The following is a 14,329-nucleotide window of genomic DNA, read 5'->3' as shown; positions in this document are numbered from 1 at the left end:
GTAGACCTATTGTATGACCGTATACACTTCTTGTCTATAACTCCTCCTGTAGCTCGTCATCTCCCGTATATCCGTCCTTCGGTACGTATCTGATCGGATCCTTAGCGCCGACCTCCTCTACACCCTTCTCCAGAGCATTCAAGAACTTCTCCTGCCTCTCCTTGTCACCTTGGAACAGATGCTCGGCGACCATACGTCTTGGCGTTGATGCCATCCAGTCAAAGAGACTGAAGTCCAGGAACTCATCAGCCCTGAAGATCTCAAGCACTTCAACCTCTTCATCATCGCTTAGATTCTCGATGAAGTGACCCATGTTCTTCGGCACAATACCGACATCACCCGGACCATAGTCGAAAGTCCGTGCATTGCCCTCAGAAGCGAAGATGGTCACTCGAGCTCGACCTTTGATGAAGAAGGACCACTCGTCTGCTGTTGGATGCCAGTGCATTTCTCTCATAGCACCAGGATTCAGGGTCAAGTGGGCTGCAGCAACAGTCTTGGAAATCGGGAAAGTTGTCTTGGAATCAGCGATGCGAACGGTACCGCCAGTCGTGTTTTTAGGCTCCTGAGCCAGCAGCTTGTGTGTAAATTGCAATTTGGACTTCTTGATGCCATTTTTGGCTGAACCTTGTGGACGCTCCTTTTCGATTGGACCTGGCATTGAGCCTTGGAAAATGTACTTCTCTGACTTGGGGATTGTCTCGAACACTTCCGGAGCTATTCGAAAGTTCTCAGCCAGAACTGACTTTGGGGTATGAGCAAGCCAGTCTGTGAGGAGGAAAGTGGAATCCTCAGAAAAGTGTCCATCGTCGAAGATCAGGAGAAACTCTGTGCCGTTTGGTGCCAGTCCTTGGAGGGAGTGCGGATGGCCAGGTGGGAAGTACCACAGGTCGCCCTTCTCCAGCTCCTCGATGGCGTTCCCTCCCTCAAGATCAAGCGCGGTAATGCGTACTTTGCCCTCGAGTACGTATGCCCATTCGGCTTGCATGTGCCAGTGAAGTTCTCGAATAACACCTTCGTCGAGACGCATGTTCACGCCTGCGAGCTCAATGCTGGTAGGCAATTCTCGGATTGTGGTTTGACGAGTCCATCCTCCTTCCTGAATAGTGTTAGCAGCAATCAGAATGCAGCGACTTGACTGACTTCGATCCTGATGTGGCTGTCCGCAAAACTCCATCTCATGTTCTGGAGGGCGCCATGATCTGTAGATGGAGGTCTAACAAGATCTGGATTCTGCCTGCTTCGAGCTCTGTTCCATGGTCCGAGAACAGAAGTACCATCACCATTTCTGTATGGTAGAGGATCTAGACCTTCACCCTCAGAGTCGACCTTGCGATCATACTTATCTCGATACTTTGGGCTATATGGATCGTGAGCTTTGACAGCTGCCTCGGGCTTGCCAAGCAAATGCTGCTTGCTCCAGTATGGTGTTACACGAGCGTCAACGAGCCCTGACAGTGTGAGGAGGCATATCGCCGATGCTTGGAAGAACTTCATAGCGATGGACGATGATCAGCTGGCGTATCGATGAAGCAGCACGAAGGACGAGTCCTCAATGTCATCCGGAGTACCTCGAAGTCTTTTATGAGGTACCTGAGTAATCAAGCCGCTAGCGAGTAGATCTTCTGGCGAATAGCTTAGCCATTTGCGACAGTGTCATTGGCCTGAGTCGCAAGGTGGAGGAGGAAGGTTTGTTTTTGGAGTACCCCGTAGCAAAATACGTCAGAATATGCTGCTCGGCACAACGTTTTGCCAGCAATCCGGGATATCCGCTTGAACGTTATGCAGCTGAGAACTCTCCACCATGCAATTCGTTGCCGAGCTTGAGATCTCGTGCTAGGCAATCTTGCCAAGCTTGCTATCTCAGCTGTAGATGCTGTATTGTTGACTTTCTCCTTTCTTTCCGTGTAAGTGATCGCGAGAATGAGTAACAACAGGAGCTACGGAACAGGTAGTAACATCATCAATTCGAACGTGCCACCAGCACGTGCAACAGAACAAGATGCTCTGCTGCCCAAGAGAAACGACAATCAAGGCCGTGGATTACGAGAATATGCTCACGTCAACGTAAGCAGAAGGCGGGCTGATCTCGTCCTGCTCTTCAGCTATATCACGACTGGATTACTTGACAGTACAGCAACGGCAGTGTGGGGAAGTTTCGTATCAATGCAAACCGGTAACACGGTATATGTTGGTCTTGGCCTGGCAAACCCGACCCAGTCGACAAGATGGATCAAGTCAGGAACGTCGATATTGGCATTCTGTGCAGGATCATTTTGCTTCGCGCGGTTTCATCGAGCATTTTCAGTTCGAAAAAGATGGGTTCTGATTGCTTCGGTGTTGATTCAGACACTTTTCGTGGTAGCTGCAGCGCTCATAGTCAGCTTGACACCGAGGGAGACGAACCCAACCAGCTCTAAGAAAGTGCATTGGCATGTTGTATTGCCGATCGGATTGGTGGCATTTCAAAGTGCTGGACAGGCCGTTGTGAGCAGGGCCCTCAACTTCAACAGCCTCACAAGTGTAGTGCTTACCAGCATATATTGCGATTTGTTCATGGATGCGAAGCTCTTTGCTGGTTTGACAGAGAATGCTGAAAGAAATCGGAGAATAGGTGCACCGCTTCTCCTTCTCGTAGGAGCCATCATAGGTGGTACGTGGTCTAGGACAGGAATTGGCATTACTGGTGCGCTCTGGACCGCGGTTGTGTTGAAATTAGTCGTTGTTGCATTGTGGGCGCTTTGGCCAGCAGAGAGAGAGGATGATGAGTAGGATGCCGGCTTCAATCAATGTTGCGACGCGCTAGAGCCACCCTCTGATGAGTACAGACAATGCCTAATTGGTAACCACTTGTTGCGGCGGGTGTATCGCTGCGGAACGACTGCTTCGTAGTGTAATGCTTGGATTGATGTCATACTCGCGCTGCATGATGGTATCTTGGAGACCTCGACTTGGTCGGGTTAACAAGGCTGGGAATGCCAATAGATGTGTAGCATCATCTGTCAATGTCCATTGTGCTGTTGTCTCCTGCTCCATTGACATGATGCTCCATCTGAGTCTCGCCCATTAGCCCAGCCTCGGAACCACCACTCTGACAACCAGGACAGTTGTGGACAATCTCATGTGCGAACAGGTCACACTCGATGCAGAAGTGATGATGGCATTCGATGCACTGGTATCTGCTACTATTTACAGCTTCTTTGCCAGTTTTGTCAAGCCACATCTCTGAGGAGGGTGCTGATGGAAATTGTCGCTGACAGGCGAAACACTCTGTACTTCTGTACGCTTCTGACCACGGGACCTCAGTCCAGTTCCTGAGTGGGAAGAGATGGTGGTAAGAGCGCGCAAGATGTGTTGACAAGATCAAAGTGAGTCCACAAGCCGGACATTCAGATGGAAGACCACAAACTTTGGTGTTGCATCTTGAGCAAAGATATCCCTCCCTGCAGGGCCGTGAGTGACAAGCGCATAGTGAGGCGTGTTGGTCTACCGTTCGTGAAGGAAAGCCCATCATCAGTAGGCTTGAAGCGCTTTGTGCTTGGTCATATGTTGCAGGAGGAGTTGTAACAGTCATCATCAATTCTTTGAAGTGTGCTTCATGAAGGACGATGTTGTAACCACTGATATCCCCGCCATTTGTTTTACTGACCAGTTCTCGACAGATAGCCACCTGAGCCGCGAGACCGATTACTTTAGCATTGATCTTGTCCGCGACTAGACTGTCAATTGTCTTGTGTACATCTCCTGGGTCAACGCTGTGCAGGGCGCTCATTATCAGAAGGATTTCTCGGGTGCCATGGCTCGGTGCATGAAACAGCGCAGCCCTTGCCATCTCCAAAGCATTCTCGAGAGACGGCTGACCACTTGCATTCGCTGGTTCTCTCTGTTTATCGACTGCTTTGATGTGCTCGGTAGGATTGCCTGACATATCACTGATAGGTTCGGCCACACCATTTCGCATGGCTATTATGCCCAGTTGTGATATAGGATTCTGCTCAAAGTATTCCCGAATAAAGGCTTTTGTGTTCAGCAGGGTCAAATGGTATCGAGTCGGCCGTAGATCCTTCTCGTTCGTAGAGAGCGACAAGTCGAGGATGAGGATAAGGTGACGAATGATACCTCGTTGTAATGGTGTAGTATCCTTCAGCAGTCTGAACCATTGTCAACTCACGGTTTCTCTAATGACCTGTTATTTCGTACCTCTTCCTCTTCTCTGCTTCCGAGATTCCCGTAACGATGAGGTTTCCACTATCACAATTAGATCGACATCCTTGTAGACTATGATGACCACGACTCTTACTCGATCTCTTCTATATCTTCCCATGTCCTTTGAATGCCGAAGTCCTGCTCACCGGCCTGAGCATCGTCCTCCCTGTCTGCGACACCATCTCTGTCAGCCCCATTACTGAGGTTGTTCCTCCTACTTGACATCCCAAAAAAAAGAAGGAAGTATACTTGGAAATTGACGAGGAATGAGGCAGCCTATCGATTTGGAGACCAAGAAGGCGTGTGGGGATTGGTTGAGCGTGGAGTCAGGCGCGACTTGCCTCGTTCCTTCCCACACGAGGCCTGGAAGGAGCTTAGAACAAAATCCTGACGCCTAAAGCAGCCTATAATTCAACCATCGCGCCTGCCCGAAAACTCAGTGAAGAGGCATCCGATAAGCAGCTTATTAGTAATTCATACATTCAACGCATCAAACGGATCAACAGCGATAGAGATAGATACACTGCTATTCTGCCTCGCTCTGTTCGATGGTCAAGCTTAGACTCACATTTCTGCATTCCTTAAGGGCTGGTCCTATCACTTCAAGTTTCCCGAGACATTCGACTTTTGTAACCCCTCGACAATCCCCTCCACTTTCAGCATCATTTCTGAGAATCAGTATTCAAGTGAGAAACTGTTCCTTTGAACGACAAGCAAATATGGCTAACAACCGGGACATCTTGCCTGCCGACATCAAACCACTAAACTACAACCTTTCGCTTTCGAATTTACAGTTTTCTGGTGATTGGAGATATGATGGAATTGTTCAGATTACGTCCAAAGTTCAAAAGGAGACCGATGAGATCACCCTCAACGTGAAAGATATACAGATATCGAGTGCTTCCGTTGACAATGGTGAAGATGTACAAGATGTTACCTACGATGAGAAGAACCAACGAGCTACCATCAAGCTACCAAGCAAGCTTAACAAGGGGAACACCACAATCTCGATCAGATTCCAAGGCACCATGAACGACAAAATGGCAGGATTCTATCGAGCTAGATATCAGCCAACAGTAGAGGCTGCTAAAGGTACTCCTAAGGACGATAAGCACCATTACATGTTCAGTACACAATTTGAAGCCTGTGATGCACGAAGAGCTTTCCCTTGCTTCGACGAGCCCAATCTAAAGGCGTCCTTTGAGTTCGAGGTTGAGATTCCCGAAGATCTGGTAGCCCTGAGTAACATGCCAGAAAAGTCAACATCCAAGGGAAGCAAACCAGGATTGAAAAGGGTCTCCTTTGACAAATCCCCTGTGATGAGCACATATCTATACGCCTGGGCTGTAGGTGACTTTACCTATGTGGAAGCATTCACGGAGAGAAAGTACAACGGGAAGAACATGCCAGTCAGAGTCTATACAACCCGAGGACTGGAGAATCAGGGCAAGTTTGCATTGGAGCATGCTCACAAGACAGTTGACTACTTCTCGGACATCTTCGATATTGAATATCCTCTACCCAAGTCCGATCTCCTGGCTGTACACGAATTCGCTATGGGAGCCATGGAGAATTGGGGTCTCGTGACTTACCGCACGACCGCTGTGCTATTCGACGAAGAGAAGTCAGATGCTCGTTACAAGCAACGAGTGGCATATGTAGTAGCACACGAACTGGCTCACCAATGGTTTGGAAACCTCGTCACAATGGACTGGTGGAGTGAGCTCTGGCTGAATGAAGGCTTCGCCACCTGGGTGGGATGGCTTGCGGTTGATCACATTCATCCTGAATGGAAAGTCTGGAGTACTTTTGTGGTACGTAAAATGACAAAAGGTATATCAATGTTCTTTGGTTAACGAGATTTTAGGCTGAAGGATATCAAACAGCATTGAGTCTAGACTCTCTACGATCCTCCCATCCTATCGAAGTTCCTGTCAAGAGTGCTCTCGACATCGATCAGATCTTCGACACGATCTCATACCTGAAGGGAAGTTCTGTCATTCGTATGCTGAGCAACCACTTGACGGTCGAAATCTTCCTCAAGGGCGTAAGCAACTATCTGAAGGCACATTCATATGGCAACGCAACAACGGACGACCTTTGGCTAGCTTTGAGTGGTGCATCTGGACAAGATGTCAAGACATTCATGGACCCTTGGATCAGAAAGATTGGCTTCCCAGTCGTCACCATAGCAGAGGAGCCAGGTCAGATCTCGATCAGACAATCACGCTTCATCAAGTCGGGTAATGCCAAGGCTGAAGAGGATGAGACTTTATGGTGGGTTCCTGTCGGCCTGAAGACGGGTGAGCCGGCAAAAGTGGTTCACAGTGAACTTCAGCAAAAGCAGGATACTATACGAGATGTGGATGATGCATTTTACAAGATCAACGCTGATCAGACTGGCTTCTATCGCACGAACTATCCACCGCAAAGACTTACAAAGCTTGCAGCCGCGCGAGACAAACTATCGGTTGAGGACAAGGTCGGTGTAATTGGCGATGCTGCTGCCCTTGCAATTTCTGGTGATGCAACCACTACGGCGCTCTTATCGTTTGTCGAAGGCTTCCAGCAAGAGCAGGATTACGTTGTCTGGTCACAGATCCAAATGTCTCTGGCAAAAGTAAGGGCAGTTTTCTCCGAGAGCAAGAAAATAGCCGATGGTCTCAAGAAGTTCACATTGAAACTCAGCACGCCTGCTGTTGAGAAGATTGGTTGGGAGTTTCCAGCAGATGAAGACTTCTTGACAGGACAATTACGTAAGCTATTGTTGGCAATGGCTTCAGGAGCTGGCCATGAAGGAACTATCAAAACTGGAAAGCAGAAATTTGAGTCGTGGAAGGCAGGTGATTCCAAGGCAATCAACCAGAACCTTCGTTCTACCGTCTTCAACATGGTCGTTGCTAATGGAGGCAAAGATGAGTACGAGGCGATCAAGAATGAGTACCGGGTCACTCAATCTGTGGATGGTAAAGAAGTCTGCCTGGTTGCCATGGGCAGAACCAAAGACTCTTCCTTGGCACAAGATTTACTCAACTTTGTACTCTCAGACGAAGTACCCGTCCAGGACTGTCACAATGGACCAATGGCGGTAGCTGCAAACAACGACACTAGAGGAGAGATTTGGAAGTTCCTGCAGCAGGAGTGGGATGGCAAGATGCAAAAAGTTCGAAGCAGTGCCACAGTCGTTCTGGATAGATGGATCAAGACAGGCTTGAACCAGTTCTCAGATCGTGAAATTGACCAACAAATTCAAGCTTTCTTCAAGGACAAGGACGTTTCTGGATTCGATCGGAGTCTGGCGCAAGCTTCAGACAACATTGAGGCAAACGCACGATACAAGGAAAGAGATCACGCTGCTTTGCTGGAGTGGTTGGAAGCAAACGGCTATGCGTGAGGTCGAGGAATAAATCTCTGTAGCATGTCTGTTGTCGTAGTAGGTACTTCTATGTAGATCAAATGATATGGTCAGTACTTATAAGGAGGATACTTTTGACCTTATCAGCTGTTCGTACCCTGCACGAGTCAACCACTTCATTGGCTGTTTGGCAATTAGGTATCCACCCCTGGCACGTGAAAGTCGGCTCCTGCCCTGTTGTGCCTCAGCCTGCGAATAAACGGTGCCCGTTGATGAACGTCGTCGTCAGCGTCACTCGTCTATATTGCTTCATCCCTCTTCTCGCCTGTTCGAAACAATCGCAATTCTCAAACATTCCCGTTCTACACGTTGATCATACATAAGCCGACCGCTCCCTACGTAATCTCTCGTCTACGCGAATTCACTTATCAAAATGCAGCCAGAGTGGTTAGTTGTCTGGAATATGCCACTCAAAGGAACGTTGACTAACGTCGAGGTTATAGAGTCTTGCCTTCCAAAGATCAACTGCGGCGTGCAAATCCACCCGCGACTGATAGACACTCATTACCTGGATTTGGCTGACACGGGCACCCAGATATGATTACCTCTTCAAGCTTCTGCTTATCGGTGATTCTGGTGTCGGAAAGTCCTGCTTGTTGTTGCGGTTTGCCGACGACACCTACACCGAGTCCTACATCTCGACCATTGGTGTTGATTTCGTACGTCATTGTCCTACTACTCAGACAGTCATACTCATCTCTTGAATAGAAAATCAGAACAATCGAACTTGATGGCAAGACAGTGAAGTTGCAGATCGTATGTGTTGCTCAAATCCTGGTAAACTCTCGATGGATGGCTAACGTTCTATAGTGGGATACTGCCGGTCAAGAACGATTCCGAACTATCACTTCTTCGTACTACCGAGGCGCCCACGGCATCTGTGTTGTATACGATGTTACAGATATGGATTCCTTCAACAACGTCAAGCAATGGCTCCAAGAGATTGACCGCTATGCGACTGAGGGCGTCAACAAGCTACTAGTAGGAAATAAGAGCGATATGTCAGACAAGAAGGTGGTCGAATATACTGTGGCGAAGGTGTGTACGGATAGAAAGACTTAGCTGCTGATGCTAACTGAATCCAGGAATTCGCGGATAGTCTTGGAATCCCATTCTTAGAGACTTCGGCCAAGAACGCCTCCAACGTCGAGCAAGCCTTCTTAACAATGGCCCGTCAAATCAAGGAGCGCATGGGAACAACAACCGTCAACAACAAGCCAACAGTTCAGGTCGGTCAAGGACAAGGTGTGCAGAGCGGGTCTGCTGGTGGCTGCTGCTAGATTACAGCTTTCGATCTCGCTATGCATTTTCACAACTTCAAAGAAACAGGATCTTCGTACACCAGAACACCTATTGGTGGGCCACACAGATTCAGCTAAAGCACCCATACCAAGTCCTGACTTTCTGGCGTTCAGGCGCAAGCAGAGGTGCATTCTAGACTGAATCATTTTTTGCCGGCGCATGGTTTGGTATATTGGGCAACCATAACGCTACGTAATGAAGTGATCTATATCTCACGATCGTCCTGTCTGGTCTTCACTGCATCCTGAGCTGCACCTTACAAATGAGTGAATCCTGTCCTTCAAGAGCTGACCTGCACTGTAGGGTCCTGGAGAACGATCTAGTGCAAAGAAATATTGTGATTAGCTGAAACAATCCTCTATCTTTGGGGCCGCGCAGTGCAAACGCTCTCAGATGAGCTCAAACAATCCACAAGTGACTCCCTCTACACAGTGCTGTTACCCATGACGAGGCTCGAAAGCATTAGGACTATATAGGCAATACAGCTGACAGCTTCACCAGCATGCTGACGTTCAACAACACGTCGAGAGGCCTGACGGCGGGACCTACGTTGTCTGCTAGCCAGGTCAACTCTACACATTTCCGCTTACCACGACCCTGTCCTTCTTACAATGATGGCAGTCAACTCACCTACCTTAAATCAGATATATCAAACATGCCCTGGTGTACGACCACTACGGAGTCTCCAACACCTGCCTTGCACGATTCGCTATCGATTCCCTCATCTCCCTCCGAACCTGGGTCACAGCCATCGGATACCATAAGCAAAGAAGATGGTCCGCCTACAAGCGCCTCTGTCACCACGAATATCCATTCTGCCACGATGGCGCAGGACACTGCCCCTGTCACGACGTTGCATACCGAGGCAAGTCGTCACCTTGAGATCTCCACATCACTGACGCCAGCTGTTGGCTACTGACCTTTGGAATTATAGACAATGCTTTCAGGAATTCAGTCTGTAAGTTCTCTCAACAATCCAGCATCGATTTCCAAAGAGACAAAGACCACTACCATACGCACAACGACTGGTACAGGTTACTCACCATCAAGCGATACATCTCCAACCTCAAGCGAAAAGACAGCATCGGCATCCCAACAAAGCACCCTCCAGCTTAGGCCTGATATCATCGAAACTACGACCAGCTTTTTCGTGACCAGCATAATAACTGTGTCTTCTACTATGCTCATCCCACCATTCGACAAGGGTGCTACCAGCTCGATACCGGAGCCGGCGATTTACTTAGACGCTCGCTCTACTGTTACCATATTTGTGACCATGTCAACTTCATCCTCAGGTTCAACTAGTTCACTGGTAAGTCTGAAACGTTCTGCTCCCCATCTCCAACCTCCTGCTGCCTTTTGCACGGACTTCTGGAGAATATTGCGATGACGACGTCTTCTCTGGCTACATCATTGTCGAAGGTACCTGCATCGACGATGCACTCCTGCATACGGGGTCGAGCCCACCATCGATCAACCAGCGCGCACTTTTCCTGCCTACTCCAACGGATCTTGCAGTATAGAGACATGCCGAATTTTCTCAGACGCGTTTACATGCTCTTGTCAGTCAGATTTGACCTCACTTTCAGCCACACAAGTAGTTGATTGTTGAGTCAAAGTGTCGTCTTGCGCCTGTTGCAAACGCTATCGCCACTACCTGCGACATGAATCAGGTCAAACGCTGCGATGGCTACTTCTTGTTCCTCCACATCACTGTTAGGCGCGCCTTCATTCACGACATCTTGCTGAAATATCGACCAACCATATCATGGCTACAAGTACAAGCCTACATCCACCTGATATGACGATGATTTGCAGCACGTATTGCGGTACATCCTCTTACATAATAGATGGTCCTGGTGGTTGCCATTGCTCGTCTAGTAATGAAGTGGTTTCGATGACTACAACCAGCACAGTCACGATATGGACTAGTTAAATCACAAAGACTTTGATCCCACCAATGGTCGCCAGCTTTCTCACTCCTAGCTCATCGAGAAATACAACATCTTCAGGTACGATACTGACTTTCATGATTCTTAGACCCCAACACGAATCCCAGTATTAACGACAAGTTCCGGGTATGCGAGTATATTTACCCAATCCACAGCTACGCGTCCACCCACGATCACCGTGACGCTACCAGGCACAAGGACAACATTCACCACAGAACACCCTTCTCAGACTTCCCTCCTCGTTTCATCTCCCCTAACCACAGCCGCCACGCTACCGACTTCATCATTTCTAATATCTATAGTGACCTCGCATACAAGCACGTCATCAACAGCTACTCTAACAACAGGTACTCCTTCACCAGCGACTCCGTCACAACACCATGCAGGTCACGGCCCGCCACTACTCCTCCTCCTGATCATCATCATCGTCTTGGTTCCGCTGTCCTTCATGGGCACTTTCCTCCTATATCGTCGCTACTGTCCTGGGCATTACGCTAAGACCGATAAGTACTGTCCGTTCCGAGCGACTGCGCGTTGGATCGCAAACTTGCCTTTTGTTGCGGCATGGCGCGCCAGACGAGAGCGGAACAAGGGCATCAGAGATCGACAAAGAGAGTATATGTATAGACGGAAGAATACTTGGGACGGCAATGACAAGACAACCTCCAAGAAAAGCGAAGAACAAACCGCAGCTGAAAGAGACGAGTGGCTGCGACAAGATATGATCGAGCACTACAGAGGCACATCAAGGAGCGGAAACATAGGAGATGTTCCTCTTAAGGACATAGAAAGCAAGCAAGTTCCAAATGTGCCATTGCTGAGCCCTACGGGCAGTGCTCCTCCCGCATATCGCTCTTCCGTGGAAACAGCAGGTCCTTCCACGCCGCTCAGGCCTATGCATAGCAAGCCGTCGCTCAATGCATTAGAACATGTACCAGCTCCATCAAATTCTCTAGCTGCAGGCCCGACGTCCCCAGGTGCACAGCAATCTACACCAGGCATCCTTACAGGCGGCCATATCCGCGGACCTGCCAATATCCCAATATCGCCAACCAACCCCGACCACACGCAGAAACCGACACTACGCGACATGATCCGCGCGCAACGCGAGAAACTGCTCAGAGAAGAAGCTGCTGCGAGGAGCGAGAGCAGCTTTGGCAGTTATTCAAATCAGAATACCAAGGTTTCCGAAGCTCATATCCAAAACGGTAGTGGTAATGACAACGGCAATGAGGTATGGACGGATGTCCACCTAGGGGATGCGAGTGGTGAAGCTGGACCGAGTAGGAGAGGAGGTGGTTGGGATGATGGGATGGAGAGGTATGCGCATGTGCCGCCTGTTCCGCCGAAGTCGCCTGATCGGTTTCGTTGATGGCAGGATGGTAGTAATAGTGGGGAGTGTGTAAGATGGCACAATTTCGCGGGATATAGAGTACGGATGCTTGGTAGCTACGACGATATTGGACAAGCACGACCTAACGATGGACGTCTGGCATGACGTTAGGACTATACCATTCGATAATGGCTATGTATGACGGCGTTCTGCTGCTGAACCTTGATCCATTCATCCAGCCCAAGCAGTTCCAACCAGGTCCAGTTGTAGCGCATATTCTTGGTACTCCACATCTATATCTTGAGTGATCAGCTATGCTAGCATACTGCGCGCGGCTCATCAGGATCCTCTCATAGAGCATGTAAACCTGCTAATGCTTGTAACACCCTCGACTTCAATACCTTAATGACATCGCCTACTCCACCTCCAAAACGAGCATACCTACTGCCCGCTCGGAACAGGATACGGTCCAATGCCAGGTCTCGGGAACACCGGCCATCCAGTCTTCTCGTCCCACGTAAATTGCTGTGCTCGAATTTGTCTAGCTGACCATCCTACAAGATAGTCTCGCATACCGTGGTAGACAATCCACCATTGACTATCGTCCGGGCTCTGCACGAAGCTGGCGTGACCGACGCCGTATACTTGTTCTGCATCATTTTCGTAGAAGACGCAGCTGGCGTTGTTCTTGGTCCAGGAGTTGATGTCCATTGGGTTTGTGCCGGTGAGTTCGATGAGGCCGAGGCAGTACTGTGGAATGTTAGTGAGATGTGTCTCGATTAGGAAAAGACGCCCTCTTCGAGCGCAAACACTTACATTGCGGTTATCACTGCGAGCAGCACTGTAGATGACAAAATTCTGTTTGGTATTGGGATTGATCAGTTGCTGTGGGCCCTCATTCGACGAGAGTCTGTCATTGACTGTGCGACCATATGGTGTCTTTTCCCAGGGTTGTTCAGGTTTGGAGATGATGAGGCGTTCGGATTGAGGAGAAGAAACGGTCCAAGGATCAGACACTGAACGAGGTTAGAGATGAATTTTGACAGCGAATATGATCTAGCCAGCAGTCAACTTACTCTGCGTAATGCATAGCATGGCAGGCCAGCTTCGGATGAATGGTTGACTATCGTAGTCGTACCAACAGCTGTAGATGTGGTAGAGCTTGTTGTCGTACTGGAAATAGGTACCGTCAATGGCAAATTGATCATAAGTGTTCAGTTCTGCTTTCATTGTGAACTCGCTTGTCCAGGGATCCGGTCCAGAACTCTCCAGCACGAACATTCGATGATTGACAGCTAGGCACAGTCAGTTTCCATAGGCAGCACGGTTGCTAAGCACTTACCTGGACAATTGAAATCACAGAGCATGTCTTGCTGCGGCGATGGACTGTCTGGGTCGACGTCGGCAGTATAAATAATGTACCATTTTTGAAACGCCTCGTAATAGTGAAGTTCGGGTGCCCAGTTACTGAATGTGTAAGATGTATTTTCTGGTGCCTTAAAGGCGAGCTTTACATCGGCTGAGTTCCAATCACTATCACGAATCAGCCAGATGAACGAATTGTGTAAGAAGCAACAGACGTGAGGGTTCTGCTTCTGAGAATTGTGATATTGTCGTTGGTCGTATAAGTCATCAAGTAGTCGTCGCCATTTCGCACGACCCATGGGTCAGCGCCATACTTCTGTAGAATCGGGTTCGTGAACGTTGCATTGTCTGAGCCATAGATTGACTGGCTCAATACCAAACCAAATATGCTTGCCACTGTGGTAAAGAACAGCGAGGACAACATAGTGGCTGCTAGGTTAGCGAATTTCAGAATACTTGGAATGCAGAAGTATGCAACAAGAATGAGAATAGTCCATCTTGTAGCACTACGTGCAAGGCCAACAGTGATCATATGCTCATATCACTTAAACTCTGTTGGCACTGTAGATCGACACATTCGTTGTGCAAGGTTACATTTCGATTTTGTTCATTGCACCTGCCTTTCTAACGCCTGTCATTGATGACACACTGCATGGAATTTGTGGGGAAGGTGGTTACCCCGGACGCCGGTGGGATACCAGGATAGCACATCCCAGCGCGGACATACTGCTCAGTTTGAGAGCTCAAGGGAGTACA

The 14,329-nt window shown here is 48.8% G+C and overlaps 6 protein-coding genes across 6 annotated transcripts; 3 read left to right on the top strand and 3 right to left on the bottom strand.

Annotated features, from left to right (window-relative positions):
- Positions 1–34: 34 nt before the first annotated feature.
- On the bottom strand, positions 35–1,497 carry LTR64_007686 (uncharacterized protein; the record flags this gene model as incomplete). Its single annotated transcript, XM_064902004.1, has 2 exons — positions 35–1,099; positions 1,144–1,497. 2 exons carry the CDS (start codon positions 1,495–1,497, stop codon positions 35–37), a joined length of 1,419 nt encoding a protein of 472 aa, XP_064751683.1.
- A 1,866-nt stretch (positions 1,498–3,363) lies between these two features.
- On the bottom strand, positions 3,364–4,431 carry LTR64_007685 (uncharacterized protein; the record flags this gene model as incomplete). The annotated part of the gene is made up of 4 exons (XM_064902003.1): positions 3,364–3,486; positions 3,650–4,151; positions 4,201–4,248; positions 4,301–4,431. 4 exons carry the CDS (start codon positions 4,429–4,431, stop codon positions 3,364–3,366), a joined length of 804 nt encoding a protein of 267 aa, XP_064751682.1.
- A 494-nt stretch (positions 4,432–4,925) lies between these two features.
- On the top strand, positions 4,926–7,600 carry LTR64_007684 (uncharacterized protein; the record flags this gene model as incomplete). Its single annotated transcript, XM_064902002.1, has 2 exons — positions 4,926–6,020; positions 6,074–7,600. 2 exons carry the CDS (start codon positions 4,926–4,928, stop codon positions 7,598–7,600), a joined length of 2,622 nt encoding a protein of 873 aa, XP_064751681.1.
- Positions 7,601–8,524: 924 nt separating this feature from the next.
- ypt1 (ras GTPase) lies at positions 8,525–8,901 on the top strand (the record flags this gene model as incomplete). The annotated part of the gene is made up of 2 exons (XM_064902001.1): positions 8,525–8,659; positions 8,707–8,901. The coding sequence occupies 2 exons, from the start codon at positions 8,525–8,527 to the stop codon at positions 8,899–8,901; spliced, it is 330 nt and encodes a 109-aa protein (XP_064751680.1).
- Positions 8,902–10,883: 1,982 nt separating this feature from the next.
- LTR64_007682 (uncharacterized protein) lies at positions 10,884–12,247 on the top strand (the record flags this gene model as incomplete). Its single annotated transcript, XM_064902000.1, has 2 exons — positions 10,884–10,935; positions 11,223–12,247. The coding sequence occupies 2 exons, from the start codon at positions 10,884–10,886 to the stop codon at positions 12,245–12,247; spliced, it is 1,077 nt and encodes a 358-aa protein (XP_064751679.1).
- A 402-nt stretch (positions 12,248–12,649) lies between these two features.
- LTR64_007681 (uncharacterized protein) lies at positions 12,650–13,997 on the bottom strand (the record flags this gene model as incomplete). The annotated part of the gene is made up of 5 exons (XM_064901999.1): positions 12,650–12,958; positions 13,025–13,224; positions 13,285–13,503; positions 13,551–13,741; positions 13,789–13,997. 5 exons carry the CDS (start codon positions 13,995–13,997, stop codon positions 12,650–12,652), a joined length of 1,128 nt encoding a protein of 375 aa, XP_064751678.1.
- Between the last annotated feature and the right edge of the window lie 332 nt (positions 13,998–14,329).

Source organism: Lithohypha guttulata (assembly GCF_036872675.1).
Source record: "Lithohypha guttulata strain CCFEE 5908 chromosome Unknown scaffold_6, whole genome shotgun sequence".
In the NCBI taxonomy this organism is placed as follows: domain Eukaryota; kingdom Fungi; phylum Ascomycota; class Eurotiomycetes; order Chaetothyriales; family Trichomeriaceae; genus Lithohypha; species Lithohypha guttulata.
The sequence above is the reverse complement of the archived record's forward strand: the minus strand, read 5'-3'. Positions and strand labels throughout refer to the sequence as shown.